General features: G+C 47.3%; 1 protein-coding gene across 2 annotated transcripts; it reads right to left on the bottom strand.

The window, feature by feature from the left end:
- Window positions 1-10722: 10722 nt before the first annotated feature.
- LOC129714633 (25-hydroxyvitamin D-1 alpha hydroxylase, mitochondrial) lies at window positions 10723-24568 on the bottom strand. Of its 2 annotated transcripts, XM_055664346.1 has the most exons (10): window positions 22335-24568; window positions 22112-22250; window positions 17328-17518; window positions 16546-16742; window positions 15510-15710; window positions 14629-14792; window positions 13650-13816; window positions 13286-13367; window positions 12351-12548; window positions 10723-11462 (listed from the first exon to the last, which is right to left on the bottom strand). In XM_055664346.1, exons 2-10 carry the CDS (start codon window positions 22235-22237, stop codon window positions 11349-11351), a joined length of 1440 nt encoding a protein of 479 aa, XP_055520321.1. In that variant the 5' UTR covers window positions 22238-22250; window positions 22335-24568; the 3' UTR covers window positions 10723-11348. The 2 variants fall into 2 exon arrangements, with proteins under 2 accessions (XP_055520321.1, XP_055520320.1); XM_055664345.1 differs by lacking the exon at window positions 22335-24568 and having other exon boundaries at window positions 22112-22324.
- Between the last annotated feature and the right edge of the window lie 213 nt (window positions 24569-24781).

The following is a 24781-nucleotide window of genomic DNA, read 5'->3' as shown; positions in this document are numbered from 1 at the left end:
GAAGCCACAAACAAACTATTGGAGTGGGTTGGTTAGGAAAAAAGGAGGAATTGTGGCCCCTTTCATTCAAATAGTCTTGTGGGATCCACATGCATAGGCAAACTGGGAGGACATCCCACATCTGAGAGACCAATGCGGCACGCTCTTTATATAATATATCTGCTGGAGGAACTCAGCTAGTCAGATATCCCAGTAGGAGGAATGTGTATCTCCCATTAGATTGTTTGTTGCTCCAGATTCCAACATCTGCACTCTCATGGTACTGCCTGCCTGTATTTCTTTGCTCGAGGCACAGACCGGGGCTTATACATGGAGCCTTCTGGCTCAGAGAGAAAACATGAGCCAATACAGCAGCACAGTAGGGTGGATCGAGCAGTTGCAAAAGGAGTGCTTTCTCTCAGCTTCATCTACTTTCAGGCCACGACACTTACAGATTTCCAGACTGAACCAGCAACTCCCGGGTCAGTGCTGAACTTCTGGGTGATCTTTACAACATGTCCACAAAACTCGTACGTGCTCTCCTCCATGTAATAGTCTGCAAATGGATCATCGTCCTTGGGAACTGCACTGCATAGATGTTGTTCCATCATCTTGCGTCATCCCTTGACAGCTGGATTTCCTATCTCCACCAGCTCTGCCAAATTAACTTGTTCCCGACGTTGGGCACGTTTTCCCCTGGGGTGAAAAGATAAACCAATTTGAAGGGGAGAATTGTGTAAGAAGGAACTGTAGATGCTGGTTTAAACCAAAGACCTGAAACGTCACCCATTCCTTCTCTCCAGAGATGTTGCCTGTCCCGCTGAGTTACTCCAGCTGTTTGTGTCTATCTTTGAAGGGGAGAAAGACATTTTCAGAAATGCCAGCTGACCCAAAATGCAAGCAGAAAACATTTTAATTCTCCATCTAATTCCCATCCTGACATTTGTCCTCCTCCACTATTCCAACAAAGCCCAACCCAAACTGAGGAACAGCGTCTCATGAAGAACATAACAGCCCTCGGAACTTAACTAGTTACATAGATACATAGAAAATAGGAGGGAGGACGCAGGAGGAGGCCATTTGGCCCTTCGAGCCAGCACCGCCATTCATTGTGATCATGGCTGATCATCCCCTATCAATAACCCGTGCCTGCCTTCTCCCCATAGCCCTTGACTCCACTAGCCCCTAGAGCTCTATCTAACTCTCTCTTAAATCCATCCAGTGACTTGGCCTCCATTGCCCTCTGTGGCAGGGAATTCCACAAATTCCCAACTCTCTGGGTGAAAAAGTTTTTTTCTCACCTCAGTCTTAAATGGCTTCCCGTTGTATTCAACAATTTTAGGTAACTATCCTTTCTGTTTGTATTAGAAGTGGCCAACGTGGGTTATGTCATTCACTTTTAACATGATTCAGTTTCTTTCTCTCGCCGCAGTTACTGTCCGACCTGCTGGGTATTTCCTGCAGTCCCACCTGCGGCCTGAATCTCACAATTCCAGCATGATTTTTTTTATTCTCATCCAGACTGTAGTTAAAAACACAAATAAAGAACTCCAGATACTGATTAATGCACCGAAGGACAAAGTGGTTGAGTAACTCAGCGGGACTGACAGCGTCTCTAGAGAATTGTGCTGAGCTACTCAAGCATTTTGTGTCGTTTTGCAGTTAAAAAGCATTCATCAGCCTCTCCTCGAAGGCACCCAGAACAATTCCTGAACACCTGAAAGTTAGGTTAGTTGGTCACCAGGATAAGTCAGAAGCACTTCCTTATTTTCCTCCACTACACCCCAGTCTCTGTAACTTGTAAAGTTTGTATCCGATCTGAACCATGAACTCAGTTATTTTGTTTTGGAAAGAACTGCAGGTGCTGGTTTACATCGAAGATGCACTTTACACACAATGCTGGAGTAACTCAGCGGGACAGGCAGCATCTCTGGAGAGAAGTTTCGGGTCTCGACCAAAGATCCTATAGCGCTATAGGATCTTTGGTCGAGACCCTGTCTCCGCCGATCCTTTCCCCGCCGATGCTGCCCGACCTGCTCAATGTTTGCAGCGCGGAAACACTCGGGGAAACGTTTTGTTTTTTTCATTAGCCTTTCATTTACAGAACCAGTCACTCTTCCGTCAATACTGCTCTCGCTCTTTACAGGCAAGAGCTTTGAACGTTGTCCCGCGGCCGCTGACTCAGCGCCAGGGGGCGGGACTCGGGGCGCAACCTAACTTGACGCTCCCAAGACACAAACCCCTCTCGCGATTGGCCAGTGCCGCTGTCACACATCCGCCTGATGTCAGGTTTGACTGACGCATCGCCAGACCACGTGCTCCTCACATTGTCCCGCCCACTTCAGCTGTAAATGGGCGGGACAATGTGAAAGCTCCAATTTTTCTATTTTTCCCCTCAGGGTGGGGCTGTTCAACTTTTCTCTTTCTCTTGCACATAAATGTTTTTGCCGTGAAGTTACTTCAGGACGTGGTTGCCTCACCCGTCGCAAAACGCAGCGCCACAGGCAAGGCTTGGAGCACAACCTAACTTCGGTGCGTCACGGTAGCGCAGCGGTGGAGTTCCTGCCTCACAGCACCAGAGACCCGGGTTCGATCCCGACTACCGGTGCTGTCTGTACGGAGTTTGCACGTTCTCCCCGTGAGAGACAACGTTCAAAGCTCTTGTCTGTCAGGAGCGAGAATTGACGGAAGAGTGACTGGTTCTGTAAATGAAACGTTAAACCCCCTGGGTTTAATCCGGTTGCTCAGGTTTCCTCCCACACCCCTAAGACGTGTGTAAATTGCCTACAAGTGTACGGGGAATGGATGAGAATGTGGGATGATAGACTCGGTGCGTCAAAAAAAACAACCTGTTTCCATGCTGTACCTCTAAATTAAACTAATAACCTGAGTGCTACCAAAGACCATTGTTCACAGTTGAGGTGAGTGCTGTGTAACGTTCAAGTGCCTGGTGGTTGCTGTTCTTGAATCTGATGGTCACAGTTCCAGGGGCTCCTGCACCTTCCTGATTGTAGGAGTGAAATGAGAGCATGTCCAGGGTGGTGTGGGTCTCTGATGAAATTGGCCTCCTTTGGTGAGAGGGGAAAGAGGGATACCCTAACATAGAGGTGATGTATGTGAAACAAGCTACCAGAGGAGGTAGACAAAAATGCTGGAGAAACTCAGCGGGTGAGGCAGCATCTATGGAGCGAAGGAAATAGGCAACGTTTCGGGCCGAAACCCTTCTTCAGACCAAAATGTTGCCTATTTCGATTTAAATCTTTTTATTTGAATTTCACAACAATTTGCATACATACAATGATAACAGACAGTGACAGTCAAGGCATAATTGTGCAACAGTATGTAAGCGACCGTCAAAGCCCTTACCCTTACCCACCTTCAACCCACCCGAATCAGGTCCGAACCAAACGGGGACAAACAACACACATACATACACATCCACACAAATATGGTAAGATAAACGGATCAAAAAGTACTAAAAAAAAATAAAAATTTAAAAAAAGGGGTCACTAATAACAGTAAATAAGTAAGTAATTAAATAAATATGTAAGGGGGGGGGGTTAAGGGGAGAGCAGCTGCAGTTAAGCAGAACAATGGTGGAGAGCACTCAGTCCTCTTCCGAGTCCGGGGACAAGTTGAGAGAGTTAACAAGTTCCAAGAAAGGGTTCCATGTATCTAGGAATGTCTTGGTAGAGCCTTTGAGAGAGAACCTAAGTTTTTCAAGCTTTAAATTGTAAAGCACCTCCTTAATCCAGCGGGCGTGTGTCGGGGAACAGGTGAGCCTCCAGTTAAGCAAGATCAGTCTCCGGGCTAACAAGGTTGTAAAAGCTAGAACCCGTTTCACCGCAACAGAGCGGTTGGTGTTGGGAGGGATACCGAAAATGGCTGACAGTGGGTTTGGAGGAATAGTCTTCCCTATTTCCTTCGCTCCATAGATGCTGCCTCACCCGCTGAGTTTCTCCAGCATTTTTGTCTACCTTCGATTTTCTAGCATCTGCAGTTCCTTCTTAAACACCAGAGGAGGTATTTGAGTCTGGTAAAAATATAGCATTTAAACAACATTTGGACACGTAAATGGATATGAAAGATTTAGAGGAACATGGAGCAAATACAGGCAAAGGGGACAAGCTCAGGAAGGCTACTGGAATTGGGGCTCAACACCTCCCTGTGTGCCTGGGTCCTGGACTTTCTCACCGCCAGGCCCCAGGTAGTCAAGATGGGAGGGAATACATCGAAGTCCCTCACCCTGAGCACAGGATCGCCCCAGGGTTGCGTCCTCAGCCCCCTATTGTACTCCCTGTATACACATGACTGTGGCTAGGTTCAGCTCCAATTCAATAATTAAGTTTGCTGATGACACTGTGGTGGTGGGCCTGATCTCAGACAATGATGAGAAGGCCTACCGGGAGGAGGTGGCTGATCTCTGGTGCCAGGAGAACAGCCTCCTCTTGAACATCAAAAAAACGAAGGAGCTGATCATGGACTTTAGGAGGGCACATCATCCGAGGACGTACACTCCATTGAGTATAAATGGGGATCCTGTGGATACGGTGAGCTGTTTTAAATATCTGGGAGTCCACATCTCTGAGGATATGACATGGTCATCACACGCCTCAGCACTGGTGAGTAAGGCAAGGCAGCGCCTTTACCACCTCAGGCAATTGAGGAAATTCAGAGTGTCTCCGAGGATCCTCCAGTGCTTCTACGCAGCGGCGGTGGAAAGCATCTTGTCCGGGAACATTACCATCTGGTTTGGGAATTGCTCTGCCAAGGACAAGAAGGCTCTGCAGAGAGTAGTGCGTTCGGCCGAACGCACTATGGGAAATTCACTCACCCCCCTGCAGGAACTATGCATCAGGAGGTGCAACTCCAGAGCAAACAAAATCATGAGAGACCTCTTCCACCCCTGCAACGGACTGTTCCAGCTGCTACGGTCAGGCAAACGCCTCCGTTGCCATGCAGTGAGAACGGAGAGGTTGAGAAGGAGTTTCTTCCCAGAGGCAATTCGGACTGTAAACGCCTATCTCACCAGGGACTAACTCTACAGAACGTTTTTCCTTCTATTATTTATTATGTAAAAGAATATGTGTGTTATGATTGTGTTTATAATTTGTTTGGTTGTTTTGTTGTTTGTCTTTTGCACAAAAGTCCGCGAGCATTGCCACTTTCATTTCACTGCACATCTCGTATGTGTATGTGACAAATAAACTTGACTTGACTTGACTTGACTTAGGTCAACTGCAATGAGTTGGGATGAAGGGCTTGTATCTGTGCTGTATAACCTGATGATCCCACATCCTTCATGTGTATAAACTCTGATACAGCCTGCACCCCTCACTAACACTGTGTACACTTTGTACTGCAGTGCATATATGCAGGTGTGTGTGGGTGCATCTCTGTTAAAATAGTGCATTCAATCCAGGCACAAAGGCTCCTAACAGATGGATAGAGATTCAGGAAGGAGATGGGTAACCACGGTACAGCAGGAGACGGGAAGGATTAGGAAAACTAGCCGGGACCGCCTCAGAACAAACATACCGATGGTTTGGTGCCACCATCAGCATTCCCTGTGTGGCTGGTCTGGCAGGTACGATGCAGTTGAAGAGGTGTTTGTTCAGTTGGAATAAGACCTTTAACTCCAGCCCAGTTGGCTGACTCCACAACTTGGCTCCAGAGTTAGTTCTGTTTACCACCAGAGAAAACAGGAACAAAAACACAACATGAAAAAAAGTGTCCACGTGGCAGCTGGAAAACAAACAGCAAAAACTAGGACACCTCTGACCAATAGCAGGTCACAGCAGGACTTTGCTCTCCGTTAGATCAGCATGTGAACATGAGGTGTCCAGACACTCTAAGCCACCTGCCCTTTATCCACGCAGCATGTGCTGATGACACATTATTCTGAGTCAGTAGAACCATAAAAGTTCAGTGAGCAATAAAACATATCTGGATGAAGAAATGTTTAAGAAGGAACTGCGGATGCTGGAAAATCGAAGGTAGACAAAAATGCTGGAGAAACTCAGCGGGTGAGGCAGTATCTATGGAGTGAAGGAAATAGGCAACATTTCGGGTCGAAACCAGTCTGAAGAAGGGTTTCACCCGCTGAGTTTCTCCAGCATTTTTGTCTGCCTTCTGGATGAAGAAACATGACCAATACTGTTAGCACGGGATCAAAAGGGATCCCCACTACGGGAGGGGCAGTGTGTTGTGGGAGGGGCAGTACTGATGGAGTGCCGCACTGTGCGAGGGGCAGTACTGAGGGAATGCCATGCCACAGGACGGGCAGTGCTGATTTCATCCCCTGAGGAGTATTTGTAACCCAGATGAGTTTTTACAACAATCCTGTAGCTCTACAGCTCACCCCCTCCATGACACACTGATCAACCTGAGGAGCACCTTCAGCAACAGACTGGTTCCACCAAGATGCAGCACAGAACGCCACAGGAGATCCTTCCCTGTGGCCATCAAACTGTACAACTCTCCCCATTCTGTCGTGGGCGAGACGGAGACTGCCCCCTCCCCCCCCCAATCTGCACATCCTGAATCCTTTCCACTCGTCACTTTAATTTCATGTTCCATGTATTTTGTGCTCTTGTGACGGACTGTTGGCAGATTAATTTTCCTCCTGGGATAAGTAAAGTTCTATCGTATTTAAAGTTGTGTTCCTGAAATGACTTTTTAGACTGATCCCAGATTATTGAATTCAAATTTCCCAGCAGCCAGGATTCAAGTTGAACGTGTTTCTGAAATCATGCTCCAGTTTCTGCCCACTGGTCCAGCAACAAGATAACCAGTGCCGAGATGTTGAATGAAGGATAAATTGCAGACATGGCGAGTTCTCCCAATCGTGTTCATATTGTTGGCCTGCATCACCATATTCAGCTGAGAGGACAGCATTGACATTGGTGAACAACCTCTCTGAAAGATGACACCTCCAAAAATGCAACATTCCCTCCATCTTGCCCTGAGTGTTGCCAGCGTTTACAGGGGCTTCCAAGAGTGTGTTGATGTACACGGGGTATCCTCAGGATTGCATCAGTATTATTAGGGTGCTTAGTGAGTACGTTGGCATTCACCGACGTTTGCTGCCAAGAGGTTGTCTGTATTTAAAGTGACTCTCCAGGGCAAGTGTCAGTATTTACTGCGAGTCCTGGCCAGAAATGTGTTCATATTGGTAAGGAGTTGTATTCCAGTGTGTGTGTGTATGAGATAGCGCTCATTGTGTACGTGCTAGTAGTTACAGGATTGCCTGAGGATTTGTCACTATTTACTAGGGATCAAGTCAAGAGTCAAGAGAGTTTATTGTCATGTGTCCCAGATAGGACAATGAAATTCTTGCTTGCTGCACCACAACTGAGTATTGTAAGCATAAATACAGAACAGTTCAGTGTGTTTATATAGCATAGACCATATACTGTATATACACACATAAATAAACAGATAAACATAGAAACATAGAAACATAGAAATTAGGTGCAGGAGTAGGCCATTCGGCCCTTCGAGCCTGCACCGCCATTCAATATGATCATGGCTGATCATCCAACTCAGTATCCCGTACCTGCCTTCTCTCCATACCCCCTGATCCCCTTAGCCACAAGGGCCACATCTAACTCCCTCTTAAATATAGCCAATGAACTGGCCTCAACTACCCTCTGTGGCAGAGAGTTCCAGAGATTCACCACTCTCTGTGTGAAAAAAGTTATTCTCATCTCGGTTTTAAAGGATTTCCCCTTTATCCTTAAGCTGTGACCCCTTGTCCTGGACTTCCCTAACATCGGGAACAATCTTCCTGCATCTAGCCTGTCCAACCCCTTAAGAATTTTGTAAGTTTCTATAAGATCCCCTCTCCATCTTCTAAATTCTAGAGAGTATAAACCAAGTCTATCCAGTCTTTCTTCATAAGACAGTCCTGACATCCCAGGAATCAGTCTGGTGAACCGTCTCTGCACTCCCTCTATGGCAATAATGTCCTTCCTCAGATTTGGAGACCAAAACTGTACGCAATACTCCAGGTGTGGTCTCACCAAGACCCTGTACAACTGCAGTAGAACCTCTCTGCTCCTATACTCAAATCCTTTTGCAATGAAAGCTAACATACCATTCGCTTTCTTTACTGCCTGCTGCACCTGCATGTCTACCTTCAATGACTGGTGTACCTTGACACCCAGGTCTCGCTGCATCTCCCCCTTTCCCAATCGGCCACCATTTAGATAATAGTCTGCTTTCCTGTTTTTGCCACCAAAATGGATAACCTCACATTTATCCACATTATACTGCATCTGCCAAACATTTTCCCACTCACCCAGCCTATCCAAGTCACCCTGCAGTCTCCTAGCATCCTCCTCACAGCTAACACTGCCCCCCAGCTTAGTGTCATCCGCAAACTTGGAGATATTGCCTTCAATTCCCTCATCCAGATCATTAATATATATTGTAAATAGCTGGGGTCCCAGTACTGAGCCTTGGGGTACCCCACTAGTCACTGCCTGCCATTGTGAAAAGGACCCGTTTACTCCTACTCTTTGCTTCCTGTTTGCCAGCCAGTTCTCTATCCACATCAATACTGAACTCCCAATGCCTTGTGCTTTAAGTTTGTATACTAATCTCTTATAAAGTGCAATAGGCTGTTGCAGTTCAGAGTCTGTTTGTTGGAGAGTTTAATAGCCTGATGGCTGTGGGGAAGAAGCTGTTCTTGAACCTGGATGTACCAGATTTCAGGCTCCTGTACCTTCTACCTGATGGCAGCGGAGATATGAGTGTATGGCCAGGATGGTGTGGCTCCTTGATGATGTTGGCTGCCTTTTTGAGGCAGCAACTGCGATAGATCCCTTCGATAGTGGGGAGGTCAGAGCCGATGATGGACTGGGCAGTGGTCACATTATTTTCCGCTCCTGGACGCTCAAGTTGCCGAACCAAACCACGATGCAACCAGTCAGCATGCTCTCTACTGTGCACCTGTAGAAGTTTGTGAGTGTCCTCTTTGACATACCGACTCTCCGTAATCTTCTCAGGAAGTAGAGGCGCTGATGTGCTTTCTTTATAATTGCATCAGTATGCTGGGACCAGGAAAGATCTTTGGAAATATGTACGCCCAGGAATTTGAAGCTCTTGACCCTTTCCACCATCATATAAACGGGATTGTGGGTCCCTATCCTACCCCTTCCAAAGTCCACAATCAGATCCTTGGTTTTGCTGGTGTTGAGGGCCAGGTTATTGTGCTGGCACCATTTGGTCAATCGGTCGATCTCACTTCTATACTCTGACTCATCTCCATCAGTGATACGTTCCACAACAGTGGTGTCATCAGCGAACTTGATGATGGAGTTCGCATTATGTCCAGCTACACAATCATGAGTGTAGAGTGAGTACAGCAGGGGGCTGAACACGCAGCCTTGAGGTGCTCCCGTGTTGATTGTTATCGAGGCTGACACATTTCCACCAATGCGGACAGACTATGGTCTGTGGATGAGGAAGTTGAGGATCCAATTGCAGAGAGATGCGCAGAGACCCAGATCTGAGAGCTTGGTAACCAGCTTGGAGGGGATGATGGTGTTAAATGCCGAGCTGTAATCAATGAATAACAACCTGACATATGAGTTTTTGTTGTCCAAGTGGTCCAGAGCAGAGTGGAGAACCACTTGTCGAGGTATGAGTTGATTTGCACCATGATCAACCTCTCAAAGCACTTCATCACCACAGACGTTAGTGCCACTGGTCGATAGTCATTGAGGCACGTCACCTTGCACCGGTATTATTGATGCCCTTTTAAAGCAGGTGGGAACCTCAGAAATGAGAGGCTGGAAACATCCGTAAAAACTCCCGCCAGTTGGTCTGCACGGGTTTTTAGAACACGGCCGGGTATACCATCAGGTTCAGGCGCTTTCCGAGGGTTCACCCCCCTGAAGGATCTTCTGACGTCGGCCTCTGTGACTGAGACCGAAATGCCATCATGGCGAATGGGGGATCGGGAAGGCACATCAGTATTCTCCCTATCAAAGCGTGCGTAAAACGCATTGAGCTCGTCAGGGAGTGATGCTTCGCTGACATTGGAGCTGCCTCCTGATTTCGCCTTGTAGGAGGTGATGGCATTCAAGCCCCGCTACAGCTGCCGAACATCCGTCTCATCCTCCAGCTTGGAGCAGAAGTCCCTAGATCTAAGTATCTACAGAGGGTGCCTTGAAGAACATCACCATTTATGGGCGATCGTTCATGTATGGCGTTTTCAAGCATACACTGGAGCAAAGTGAGTGATGCCTTCGCCGGGGGAGAAGCACCGATGGTGCAATGAGGGAGATGGATGAACACGACAACTTGTATCCCAATCACATCCACTCCAGATAAAACATTTTTGTTATTAGTGAACAGCCACACTGCAAAAAGATAATGATTTGACACCATTTTTTAATCTGTTACCAATACAAATAACACAAAGAGCAGAATTTCAAAATAATGATCATTATCCACAAAGACCAATAGAAAAAATCTTGATGAGTTGCTCAGAGCTGAACTCCAAAATGTAGAAAATAAATGAAGGCCATCAGTGAAGAGGAGATATAAAATTGACAGGAATTCAGTACTGACCACATACCTGTATCACAACAGTGAAGACAGCCACAGCACTCACTGCAAAACACATTGGGGCATCCTGAAAGGGATGTGGAGGTGCTTTGGAAAAGCAAATCTGTTTCTCTTTCTTAATTCGGGTGAATTTTCACCACTGCTTGAACTGTGTAACACGCCTAGATAAACAAATCTCCACTGCCTGTATGTGAACCATATCCCTCTATTCCCTGCATATCCATGTGCCTATCTAAAAGCAACTTAAACACCGCTATCGTATCTGCCTACACCACCACCATTCTAAGCAGCACATTCCAGGCACCCTCTGTAAAAGACATCCCCCCACATCTCCTAAAAACTTTGCCTCTCTAACCTTAAAGTTACACCCTCTAGTCCTTGACTCTTCCACCCTATGGGGAAATGACCTATGATTTTCCAAAGCTCTCTTGATTTGGGAAACATTTCTTCAGGTTGGACAATTGTGCATTCACTCTGTTTAAGGAGACGGGGGGGGGGGGGGGGGGGGGAAGCAGACAACTGCAGACCAATACACTGTTGGGGAAGTTACTGGGGTCCACAATCATGTCTGGAGTGATTGACTGAACACCAAGCTGTTCAGATTTGGCAAAGCTGATAACGTTATTTTTTGAAGTGGTGATGAGCCAGGGGAATGTCTGTAGCTGCTTTAAGGACTTCCAGACAGCACTTGGTAAAGTCCCAGAAAAAATCTTGTTGGCCAGAGTTAAAGCTGGGATCAGTGGGTTTGGGTTCTCTCATCGTGGTACTGGAGCTGTTCACTGTACACCCGTTCATCTGTCAATAAACTGAAGATTGATCTGCTGCTCTGGCACCAGCACAGTTCTGGTCATGGGTTTTACGATGCTGCCTTTGATCTCCTGTCTCACCTCAAAGTGGGTCAGGATCTGAAAAGGAAATGGCATGTCAGGCTCGGTGTTGTTCATCCAGGGTGGATTCTGCACATCTGTCAGGACCTTGCATTTGTCATAGACGTTACGGCATTTCAAGGGTTAGTCCGCAAGTACCAGCTGTTTAGGAGGGGACCTGGCGGGGGGTGGCCCACTGCCGCGTGCGGCGGCAAGCACAAGATAGAACTGTTTGGTGAACTTTTGTAACTTTGTTGACGTCAGAAATGTGGCGACTCTTGTGTACTGCCTAGGTGAGGCCTGCTGTACGATTTTACCGGGTTGTATGCAAAACCGAGCATTTCACTGTACCCAGGTACATATGACAATAAAGTGTTATTGAGTCATGAAGACAGTATCAAACATTTACAATGACTATTCCTCTGGTTGGAGAAAGAGTCCAGAACATGGGCCACAAACTTAAAATCTGAGCCAGAGCTTTTTCCTCACACAGAGATTTGGGCCAATCTGGAATTCTCCCTCCTCACGCCTGAGATGGATGGGTTTTCTTTGTATAATTACAGAGGGAAAATGGGCTCAGAGGCAGAGATCAGCTGCAGTCTGACCGGGTGGTGTGACAGGCCAGAGGGAGGGGTTGTATAGCCTCCTCCTACCCCCATGTAACAGACTATGGGTCTGGAGTTACATAAAAGCCAGACAAGCCAAGTACAGCAAATCTGTCTCGTGATTGCTTTTATCTTTCAAAATAAGGCTGGTAGACTCATGGTCACTGGCACTGATACTGACTTTTTATTTCATGAACTGAATTTAAATTTCCAGTTTTCAAAGTGGGATTTAAACTCGCACTTTCTGCTTCTCGACCATCACGCTACCCTCTCTCATGCCGAGCAGAGCCTACATTCAACACAGAGTTCAAATCCAACTTACTCTTGCCAGAGCCAGGTAGACCTCCAACTCTGCAATTCTTCTTCCGATACAGCTTCGCTTCCCAAAACCAAAGGGGATGGAGGCGTAAGGATGGAAATTGTCGTCCTTGTGAAGCCATCGCATCGGCTGGAATGAGTCAGGGTTGGGGAAGACCTCTTTGTCTCGTGAGGTTGCGTAGTGACACAGAGTGATCAGAGTCTAGGCATAAGGACAGAGAGCATAAGAACCAGACCTGAGTTGGAGAATCCTACCTCACACATAGTGGACATAACTTCAAGATTAACCAAACAAACCAGGGTGCTCGGAGAAAACTTTGAGTGTCTTAGTGACAAGTTGCTGCTCAAAGTCACAATCACTTTTCTCATCAACTATATTACATAGTCTTCTGCATGCATAATAGAATGCTTAAAGGGATTTGAAATTGTAAAAGCTGCATTTAACTATATGAAGAGCTCTCATAGAATGATTGGGCCAACTGACTGCTCATTTTTGAGTAGCAACTGACAGCTCTTCAACTCCACAGAGTGTCACCCTTCCAGACTCAGGCCTTAATTACCCAACTGAGGGAAGAGTGATACTCATGGGTCACTGCTGCCACTCTCCTATAAGTGGCTTCCAAAGCCAGGCCTTCAAAAGAACTCCAATCCGACTGTCACTGACAAATTTAAGGGCTGGGGCCTGTCACAGAATGCAAGGGTGTACCTTGGCAGCAGGCCGTGAGTGAATGCTGGACGGATGTTCCCCACACAGAATACAAGGCGTTGTTCTAGTTTACTGTTAAGATTACCTGCACATTTTCTGCTTCTGACAATTCGGTGTTTTCTTAAAACATACTATTTGAATCAACTAGTTAGAAGTATATACAGTAAAACACTCCAAAGCCACTGCAGGGGCTTTTTTTAAATGAAAAAAATCTTAAGAATCTCTGCACTTACATTTTGCGGAATGATGTATTCTCCAATTTGGATATCCTTATCTGGAATCACACGGGCATTACCTGGTATTACAGGGTAAAGCCTAGAAAGTGCAGAAATGGTACATTACACATGTGTTTCAGCTTTCAGTCATGACACCAAAGGTTGGGGGGGGGAAAGGAAAGGAGAGGTGCAACACTGTGCCACCAGCTTACCTCTCTTCAAATCTCAGAACAAGATCAGAGGAGGAAATGCCAAATAGGTGACGGACAAGGAGATAGTGGAGACGGAGGTGACGGGCCGGGAGGTGACAGGCGAGGAAATCAACTGTCTTGTGAAGGCACCCACAGCTGCCAGGTAGCAACACCCACTCTCACCCCCTCACCTCAGTATTTCCTTCACAACAGCTTTCAGAAGCGGAATCTTTGCCACGTCAGCAGCTGAAGGGATGGGTTTGTCGCCAACCGTCTCTCTTATTTCCCGGTGCAGGGCTGCTTGAATATCTGGGTGCCGGGCCAACTCGTAAAGGCTCCATGACATTGTGCTGGAAATCTATCCAAATGGGAGAGGGAACACAGATTAAATCAGGGCTAGCACTGAAGATAAGGTCGGCCAGCTGGTATAACACTGAGATCCCAGGTTAGCTGTCAGTATTTCCACTGGGGGGAGGGGGTGGGGGGGGGGCACATTGGTGCAGCTGATAGCGCTGCTGCCTCTCAGTTCCAGCAATCCCGGTTCAATTCCAGCCTCTGGTGCTCTCTGCGAGGAGTTTGCACGTCCCCCCTGCATTGTCAAAGGGGAAATGAGTAGTGTGCTGTCCAAGAGAGGTACATTGCACTTTCAGGGAGTGCCACATTCTGGGAGGAGGAAGGGGTGATGTGTTGCACTGTCACAGGGGGGCAATGTCAAGGGAGTGCAACACTATTAGAGGGGCGTGATGTCGAAGGAGTGCTACATGGTCAGAAGTTCAGTGCCTGTACTTAATCTTAAACGAATGCCCTGTCTGCACTTACACACGAATGTTAAAAATCCTAATATTTTGAAAAGGGTAATTGTGGTCAGTATTTATCCCACAAACAACATCTCTTCAAACATAAACTACATGATCGTTATCACTTTGTGGGTTTGTGGAAGCCTGCTGTGCATACAGTGACAACACTTCAGAAGTACGCCACTGGCAGTGAAGCACTTTGAGACGTTCTGAGAGAGACAAGAAATTGCAGTGAATATACACGTGTTTGAAACCCTGGGTAGGTGTGTGGGTGTGACCCACAGGTCCTGCCCAATCTGCAACTTTGCACCCCCACCACTCTACCGATGATAGAACCTGAAGCTCATGTAAGCAACTAGTCACACGCACTTACAGTGTCCACACCAGCCAGCAGCAACTCGGTGACATTTCCATAAATGGTTCTCATCGGGAGCTTCTGGGTGGAAAGGAAGTAGGTCAGGTACGTTCCCTCGACTGGTTGGCTTCTTGCTAACTTGTGTTGAACTTCAACCATCCTTCTATCGATGTGTCCTTTGGCTGCACAGTGAAGGCATTGTAAGTTTTGGGGAGAAACATCCAACTGCATCGCCTCCCCAATTGCCACTTCACAAAACAAGCTGGGGGAGTCTCTGCAGTTTATAAATGTATTCATTTTTCAGGATGTGGGCATCACTGGTAACACCAACATTTATTGCTCAACCCTAACATTGCAGAGTCAATCCCAGGAAGAAGGGTCTGGACCCGAAACGTTACTTATGTATGTTCTCCAGAGATGCAGCAAATGTTTCACACTAGGATTACTGTGAGCGGCACGGTGGCACAGCTGTAGAGTTGCTGCCTTAGAACGCCAGAGGCCCGGGTTCGATCCTGACTATGGGTGCTGTCTGTATGGAGTAGGGTGCTCTGGTTTCCTCCCACACTCCAAAGACGTACAGGTTTGTAGGTTAATTGGCTTTTGTAAAATTGTAAATTGTCCGTAGTGTGTGTAGTATAATATTAGTGTACAGGGATCGCTGGTCGGTGCGGACTCAGTCGGCCAAAGGGCCTGTTTCCGCGCTGTATCTCTAAAGTCTAAAGAGCTCATCCAATATTAAATGGTTTGTTTAAGATTCCAGCATCTGCAGCTCCCCGTATCTTTATGTCTCTCTCTCTTCGCTCTCATCGGTCTCTACCACCTACAAAGAGAACCTCACTCAGACAACATTCCTGCTTCAATCCCTCAGCCTCAACATATTGACAACACAAACTCCTCACCAAAGGCGAACATGTAATCCCAGCAGGCGACAAATGTCTGCCAGGGTCCCGGGTAGATTTTGTGCAGGAACTTGGGCATGGCCATGGTGAGGAGCGTCATTTGGAACATGGTGTTAATTGACTGGATAAAGTCTTCTGTTTCTTTGGGAACGTCCGTCTTGAGGCAGCCAATCCGAGTCTCAAAAAGCACCGCGGAGATACCTAGGAAGAGTGGGCAGTGAATTAACATTTGAGTCGTGTGGTTCTTTATGAATTTAGCCCAAAGCATCAGAAGGTCCTTTCATCTTACTCCAGATCCAGGAGTGTGGTCTTGGTAAGCTGCCCTCAGGGTCTCTTCACTGAGAGCTTACATCAGGCCACAGCGTGGGACCTCACCCCCACTTCTTCTGCATCTCTCACAAGCTTGGGATGTCCCAAAGAGATTTGCATCTCGTGTCATGCAGCCACTGCGCTGTAATGAATGACCCATGGCCGCCAGCATGCATAGCAAGATCCCACGGGCAGTGGTACCACAAAGACCTGGCTGGCTGCTTTGGTGATGATGGCAAGGGAGGGGTTCAGAGGAGGACACAAAATCAGAGAGTGTTGATCTTGGGGCTCAGCATAGTGGGCCGTTAACGCCGCCCTGCCGGGCACTAGGAGGGATGATCGGAATACACCACGGGAGCCCGGGATAAGGGCATCATTGGCTGCCCCTACCAATTCTACTGTCATGGCAGGGAATTTGAACACTCTGCTGTAGTTGAAGGGAGAGCATGCAAAAACAAAACAGGCCCATCCTCCGAGATTCCCACTTGGATTAAGATACCATCTCCCCCACGGCAAGAACGGTTGGATTGAATTGATGAAGAAAGTTGCTGCAGATGCTGGAAATCTGAAATAAAATTAGAGTGCTGGAAATACACAGCAGGTCAGACAGCACCCACAGAGAGGGAAACAGAGTGAACGCTTGAGATCCAAGACCATTCATCAAAGCTGGGCTGGAGCAGGGTCTGAAGGTGGAGTGGGAAGAAGCTGCTGATTCTTTACCCCTCACCTTCCAATCCAAACTTGTAGAACTCGCCAGCCAAGTCCCTGACCAGGAGGCGGCTGCTGCTTGCCCTCTGCTGACGCAGGCGAAGGACCAGGTCAGTGATGACGTTGTTAAGGACACCGTCGTACGCCGCCACTTGCTTGGGCTTCAGCATGTGCTTGCTGAGTGTGCTGCGGAGTTCCTGCCACTCCTCGCCCTCCCTGCAAGAAAGAAAGACTCCGAGTTCAGGTGGGAGAACCGTCATGTACACTCACTGGCACTGCCATCCGCAGGTCTGGGTACCAATTGACTGCATTGTGCAGTGACTGGACTAGGCCGCTCGGCCCCACATGCCTGCCCCACCTTTCAATATGATCCTCTCTGATCTGCCCCAGTCGCTCGCTTTAATATTCTTCCTTTAGAAACGTCTGGCTAACTCCCATAAAGGAAACAATAAAACACATTGTCTATCTGTACATGACCCCAAAAATAAAAAAAACCTAGCGGATGTTGGAAATCTGAAACAAAGCCAAAAAAGCTGGAATTACTGGGCAGCCCAGCAACATCCATGGAAGATTATCAATCTACAACATTAACTCTGTTTCTTTCTCCAAGGATGTTGCCTGACCTGCTGAGTGTTTATGGCATTTTTGTTTTCTGCTGCAGATTGTTTGCCAGGGTATCAGGAGCACTCCACCACCCACGCTTCCATTTGTACTGAAGGGTCTGAGGCACGGGGGCAGGCCTGGAGTCTAACCCCTCCCCTGAGCAGGTGCAGAGACACCCAGCCACGGTGATCTACTCACGCAGTGAGGAGCCCGTACGCGTGTCCTCGGTGCTGCCTGTAATCTTTCCAAGACGACAAATCCGATCGGATTGGGTGCTGGCCCTCCTGCCGCAAGACTTGTTCGATTAACGCTGGATCTGCAATGTGTACGGTGAGGATAGGACCAAAACGGGCCTTCCACACTGGCCCGTACTTCGCTTTGCCCTCAAGCTGTTAAACAAGAGGGAGGATGAAGAAGAGAGAAACAAGGCACTGCAGATGCTGGTTTACAAAATAAGACACAAAATGCTGGAGTAACTCAGTGGGTCAGGCAGCATCTCTGGAAAACGTGGTTAGGTGACCATAACACAGATGCAGAATTAAGCGATTCTACCCATCGTATCTGCTCCACCATTTGATCATGGCTGATCTCTTTTTCCCTCTCAAACCCATTCTCCCCTTTGACCTTTGACACCCTTATTGATCAAGAACCTATCAGTCTCCACTTTAAAAATACCCAATGTCTCGGACTCCACAGCCGTCTGTGGCAATGAATTTCACAGATTCACCCTCTGGCTAAAGAAATTCCTCATCTCCATTCTAAAGGTACGTCCTTTTATTCTGAGGCCATGCCCTCTGGTCCTAGACTCTCCCACCACTGGAAACATCCACTCTTTCCAGGCCTTTCATTATTACTAGATTTCAATGAGATTCCCATCATCCTTCTAAACGCCTGTGAGTACATGCCCAGAGCCATCAAATGCTTCTGATATATTAACCCAATCATCCCTGGGATCATTCTCTAAACCTCCTCTGGACCCTCCCAATGCCAGCACCTCCCACCTCAGAAGTTTTGGGTCGGGACACTTCTTCAGATGGGAATGTGGCCAAGGATGTTAATATGGTGACCGTTTAACCCTTCAGTTCCCCAGTTCAGCCTGAGTCAGAGGACCTCGAAGAAGGCCATTTCAAAAGAGGGTCCCAAGCCAACCAACCAACAGCACAACAGGGTCTATTTCCTTCAAATCATCCCCCAACCTGCAGATCCATGTGTCCCAGAGTCAGCAGCTAACTGGGCATTAATTCAATTCAATTCAACTTTAATGTCATTGCACAGATACAAGTATGGGTACAACGAAATGCAGTTTAGCGTCAGTCCGTAGTAATAGTGCAATATAGAAATAAAAATACAGAATAATCAAACAATGTGGACGGAGAGACTGGAGAAATCTATCGGCGGGACTCCGAGTTTAGCAATGTGATAGTGTTGTTGTAGAAGCTGTTCCTCATCCTACTAGTATGAGACCTGAGGCTCCTGTACCGCCTCCCTGATGGGAGGAGGGCAAACAGTCCATGGTTGGGGTGGGAGGGGTCTTTGATGATCTTCCCGGCCCGTCTCAGACACTGTTATCGGTGGAGGACATCCATGGCAGGGAGCGGGGCACCGATGATGTACTGAGCGGTTTTCACCACCCGTTGTAGTGCCTTCCTGTCCGCTACAGTGCAACTACTGTCCCATACCGTGAAGCAGGTGGTCAGGATGCTTTCGATGGTACAGCGGTAGAAGTTGGTCAGGATCTGGGGGGACAGGTGAGCTTTCTTGAGCCTCCTCAGGAAGTAAAGGCGCTGCTGCGCCTTTTTGATCAGCTTGGAGGTGTTGAGGGACCAGGACAGATCCTCCGAGATGTGTACCCCGAGGAATTTGTAGTTGGAGACGCGCTCCACCTCAGTCCCGTTTATATGGATGGGGGTATGTCTGCCCCCTCTGTTCTTCCTGAAGTCGACAATAATTTCCTTCGTCTTCTTGGAGTTGAGGACGAGGTTATTGTTGGCACACCAGGTTGTCAGGTGCTGGACCTCATCCCTGTAGGCTGACTCGTCGTTGTCACTGATCAGTCCTACCACCGTGGTGTCGTCGGCAAATTTAATGATGGCGTTGGAGCCATTCTTAGGGATGCAGTCATGGGTGAAGAGGGAGTAGAGGAGAGGGCTGAGCACACAGCCCTGTGGCACGCCGGTGTTCAGTGTTATAGTGGAGGAGGTGAGGTTATTGACCCTAACAGACTGTGGTCTGTTGGTGAGGAAGTCCAGTGTCCAATTGCAGAGGGAGGTGGAGATGCCAAGTCCGCTGAGTTTGGTGATCAAGCTGGCAGGGATGACAGTGTTAAAGGCAGAGCTGAAATCAATGAACAGCAGCCTGATGTAGGAGTTGTTGTAGTCCAGGTGGGTCAGGGCAGAGTGTAGGGCCGCCGATATGGCGTCCTCTGTAGACCTGTTGGTCCGGTAGGCAAACTGGTGGGGGTCCAGTGTGGGGGGGAGGCTGGCTTTGAGGTGAGCCAAGATCAGCCGCTCAAAGCACTTTGCAATGACAGGGGTGAGTGCCACTGGGCGGAAGTCGTTGAGACTCCCTGTAGCTGACTGTTTGGGCACTGGCATGATGGTTGATGTCTTGAGGCAAGTGGGGACAACACCCTGGGCTAGTGACAGATTGAAAATGTCAGTGAAGACCAGGGATAGTTGTCTAGCACATGCCCTGAGCACCCGCCCGGGGATGCCATCGGGGCTGGCAGCTTTGTGCTCATTCACCTTGCTCAGTGCATCTTGTACAGCAGAGGTGGAGAGACTGAGGGGTTGTTCATACGGGGGTGGAGCAACTTTGATGGCTGGAGTTTTGTTGTCCCGGTCAAAGCGATCATAGAAATGGTTTAGCTCATCAGGGAGGGTGGCGTTGTCTGGGGGAGGGGTGTTAACTTTCTGGTAATCGGCAAGGGATTTGATTCCTTGCCACATGCGCCTGGGGTCGGAGTTGTTTTGGAAATGCTCCTCAATCCGCCGTTTGTGATTGAGTTTAGCATTCCTAATTCCATTTTTCAGATTGGCCCTGGATGAGCTGTATCCCTCAGCGTTGCCAGATCTGAAAGCGGCATTGTGAGCCTTCAGCAGTAGTCTGACCTCCCTGCTCATCCACGGCATCTGGTTAGGGAAGGTCTTTATCTCTTTGTGGGTAGTGACGTTGTCAGTGCAGAATTTTATATAGTCCACAACGGTTGAGGTGTATGAGTTGATGTCCACTTGGGAGTTAAAGGTGGCCTGCGTGGCAACCAGACTCCAGTCTGTTTGATGAAACTGTTCCTGTAAAACAGAGACAGCCCCCTCAGGCCAAACCTTCACTGTCCTTACGGTTGGTTTCACACGTCTGACCAGAGGTGTGTATTTGGGGAGCAGGAACAGAGAGAGGTGGTCAGACTGTCCAAGGTGGGGGAGGGGGAGGGCTTTGTAGGCTTCAGTAATATTAGTATATACTAAGTCCAGAATATTGTTTCCTCTGGTTGGGCAGGAAACATGCTGATGGAATCTGGGGAGTACAGTTTTAAGGTTGGAGTGGTTGAAATCACCCGCAACAATAAATGCCCCCTCTGGGTGTGCAGTTAGTTGTTTGCTGATAGTAGCTTGCAGCTCTTCCACTGCTAGCCTGGCATTAGCGTCCGGGGGTACATAGACTGCAGTGATAACAGTCGATGTGAATTCTCTGGGCAGATAGAAGGGCCTGCACTTTATCATCAGGTATCCCAGGTCAGCAGAGCAGTGCAGTGACTACCAATCCTAACAATGTCCGTACACCATGTGTTGACTCTAGTTAATGCCACCCATAATTGACTTATTTAAAAAATAAAACAGATTGACATTTGTTGAGGTGAGAGGTTGCTGGCTTTTTGAGACTTTTATTTGCAGAAGGGTCTTTATTCATAATATATTTATGTCAATTGTACCAGCAATTCAATCCAATCTCTTGCAACAAGAATAGGAACAACCTTTTCACACAGAGGGTGGTGAGTACATGGAACGAGCTTGCCAGAGGAGATCGTTGAAGCAGGCACTATAACAACATTTAAAAGACATTTCGACAGGTACACGATAGGAAAGTTTTAGAGGGATATGGGCCAAACGCATGTTTCCGTGCTGTATGACTCTAGTTAATGCCACCCATGTTTCCTCCTTAAGACATTGCACTAGTGAAGCATAGAGAGGTGGTTACACAGGCCCAACCCTCCTACGTCTAGCGGCACCAGAGAGATTTCAAGAGAGAGTTAAGAGTTAGATTTAGCTCTTCGAGTGAAAGGAATCAAGGGATATGGGGAAAAAGCAAAAACAGGGTACTGACTTTGGATGATGAGCCATGATCATATTGAATGGCGGTGCTGGCTCGAAGGGAAAGGTGGCTTACTCCTGCACCTATTTTTCTATGTTTCTAGTCCTGTCCTTAGCATAGGGATTTCTGAGCCAACAACACCTTGAGATCATTTTCAGCGGGTCAAGTAGGCAGCTTACCATGAGCTTCTGCTGGGGATTGGCAGGGCTATTACCCAAATTAATAAAAAATAGTTAATATTTGTGAATATTTTAATTTTAATCAGATTATAGGAGAGATAATTTAGAGATGCTTACAATAGGAAGGGGGAAATCACGGAAACACTAGAAGGGGCAATGTGCCAGGCTGTGGAGTGTGTGGAGCCAATGGAGAGCTTTCGCAGAGTTGGCTCAGTCTTAATGGGCCAAATAGCCTTCTCCTTTGTTGTGCTGTGTGATTCTGAATACAGTTAGCAAGTAGCACTATGAACTGATATTTCAGTCAAGTCTCTGATATCCTGAAAGGAACCCCTAATTAAACAGGGACAGCAAAATATTAGAAGCAAAATACTGGAATTCCGAAATAAAAGTAAAATGTGCTGGAAATACCCAGCAAGTCAGGCAACACCCAAACATCATTGAACTGCCATTCAGTCTGGATGTGTTTTTAATGATGTTAGAACAAGTTGTTCTTACCTGCAGCTCATGTAACCTGGAAATCCCTTTATTGAAGAAGAGATCGTAGGCAAAACGGACGGCGCTAGGACCCGGCATGTCAGCAAGAGTTGACGGACTGTTGGCCGGAACCGGCTTCGCCAGCATCCCTGCAACATACCTGCCGCACACGGGGAAGCGGTTAGCTAGCTTTAGAAGTAAAGACATCGCAGGTACCCTGTTAAAACAGTGCAATCATCCTCACCTTCATTCTGCTGGGTTTATATTGATGCAGCAGTGGCTGTCAACCAAGGTTGACGGAGAGAGGGGAGGGGGCTCGGTAAATTGACCGATCAGGAGCTGAGCTGCGGAAGTATCTTTCCTACTATAAGCGGCCGAACCAATCAAGAAGGCTTCTGTTGTTCGGCGCCAGATATTTCATGTGACACTCCAGACATCGGTGCAAGATAGATGGTTCATGGTAGCGGGAGAAAAGAAAATATGAAATGGCTGTGTGTCTGTTATTTTTAAACATGGTCACATTTCAAAACTGACAGCAGTATTTTTTTTATTTTATTTGAGCGTGAAGAGGGATATTGCTTTATAGTATTTAAGAACAGTCGATTTTATAAATACATTGAAACAGATCCCGACCCGAAACGTTACCTATGCATGTTCTCCAGATGCTGCCTGACCGGCTGAGTTACTCCAGCACTCTGTCCCATTCTTAGTACTTAAGAAAAACACGGAAAATAAAACCTTCGGCCCATGGAGTTCACACACTAGTTCTATGCTATCCAATTTTTTTCATCCACTCCCTACACACTCTGGTCAATTTACCGAAGCCAATGAACCTACAAACACGCAGGTCTTTGGGGTGTGGGATGAAATCGGAGCTCCCGGAGAAAACCCACACGGTCACTGGGAGAACGTGCAAAACTCAACACAGACAGCACCAGGATCGAACCCGGGTCTCTGACGCTGTGAGGCAGCGGCTCTGTGCCGCCCATTATTTTTTAATAGACGACCCACGGTATCTCTTAGGACCCATGTAAACTCTATGAGCAGAAGATTTGACACCACAACACTGGTTGACATTCTTTTATGTTATTTAAGACCGGTTAATTTATAAATATATTGAACATTTATGGTCTTCTACCTTCATCGCAGTTAGGGTTCCAGTTCCCGGTTTCACCCAGATTTGGCCCTATATAAGAAAATGTCCTTCTTTTGAAGGTTTTGGAATGTGTTGCTCATTTCTCCATCCCTCGTCCGTATGAGGACTGGGAAGTTCACGGGTAACGCCAATGTTTAATACAGTAAATTTGCAGTTTTGGTCAGTTGGTGATTTTCATATTAATATTTCCCTGCTTTAAGTTGGAAACAGATACATTTTGAAAACCGAAGTTATACTTATGATGAGGTGTCATGACCTCGTAACCAACAACCCCGACTCACAATCGAAGCTCTCGGTGACTCGCACTGTCCTTTTGTCAGGGTACACAAAAGCACCTGGTGATGGGGCAACGTTACAAATGGAAAACTACAAGAAAAAAACATTCGATTACAATGTCTTGCATCACGCAGCGGGATAATGTCCTGTGCGGAGCAGTACACATATTACAACATAATCCCCTTTCGTGACATTCTGTACCTGATTTCCAAATCACCAAATGAAGAAATTTATGAGTTCTTTAAAAAAATAGATGATTCTGCACAGATCTTGAAAGGGTCCAGTCCAAGGTTCAGATTTCACCAGTTTATATTTTGGTTGGGGAGAACAGGAGGACGACGGAGGGGGCACGTCTATCGCCCTCCACCATGAGAAATCAGTGCGTTTTTTTTATTGTTCACTCCTAATTCCCCTTATGAAGGTAGTGGCGAGTACGCTGCTCGAACCACTGGTGAAGGAGTTCTCGCCATGTTAATAAAAACAGGAAATGCTGGAAACATGAGGCAGGTTGCGAAGTGGCAGTGGAGAAACAGTTCAGGCCGAGACCTTGGTCAGAATTGGGACCTGAAACGTTAGTTATTTCATTCCACAGCTACTCTCCGACTTGCTGAGCATTTCCATTAGCTTCTGTTTTGATATCAGATTTACAGCACCTGTAGTTTGACTTTTTAAACAATTTTCATTGCAATGTACTATTAAGCAGAAAGCACCAAAATTTAGACTCAGAGACAAGAAAGGAATGGCGGCATTTCCAAGTAGGGCTGGTATGTGAGGGGAACCTGCAGGTGGTGGTGTTCGCTTGCATCAGATGCTCTTATTCCTCTGGCTGGGCCAGATGAGAAACATACTGGCCCTATGGTGGATGGGGTGTTAAGTGGACCACATTATCTTGGATGGTGCAGTGCTAAGCTTCTTTGGAGTTGTTGAATTTACACACATCCAGGCAAGTTCCAGCCACATTTACATTTCATGGAAGCTGTCATTGACAATCGCTATTTACAATGTAATTTTTGTGGCAACATTCTCAAAAATCAATCAACATAACATTCATTTTACTTCGGAGTCACGTGAGTGACTACGTGAAGAACCCACCCAGCGCGCAGGCGCGGCATTACGTCAGCAGTGCAACAGCGGCAGCAGCTGGAGCCAGGCTCTCCAGCTGCAGCATAAAGACGAGACCTCAGGTAAGTGTCTTTTTTGTTACAGAGTCGCGCTAGAGAGAATAATGGCCTCTCGCAAGCGACCAGCCAGGAGGACTG

This window comes from Leucoraja erinacea, chromosome 40 (genome assembly GCF_028641065.1).
Source record: "Leucoraja erinacea ecotype New England chromosome 40, Leri_hhj_1, whole genome shotgun sequence".
NCBI classification, from domain to species: Eukaryota; Metazoa; Chordata; class Chondrichthyes; order Rajiformes; family Rajidae; genus Leucoraja; species Leucoraja erinaceus.
This window is presented reverse-complemented; position numbering and strand designations above follow the sequence as displayed.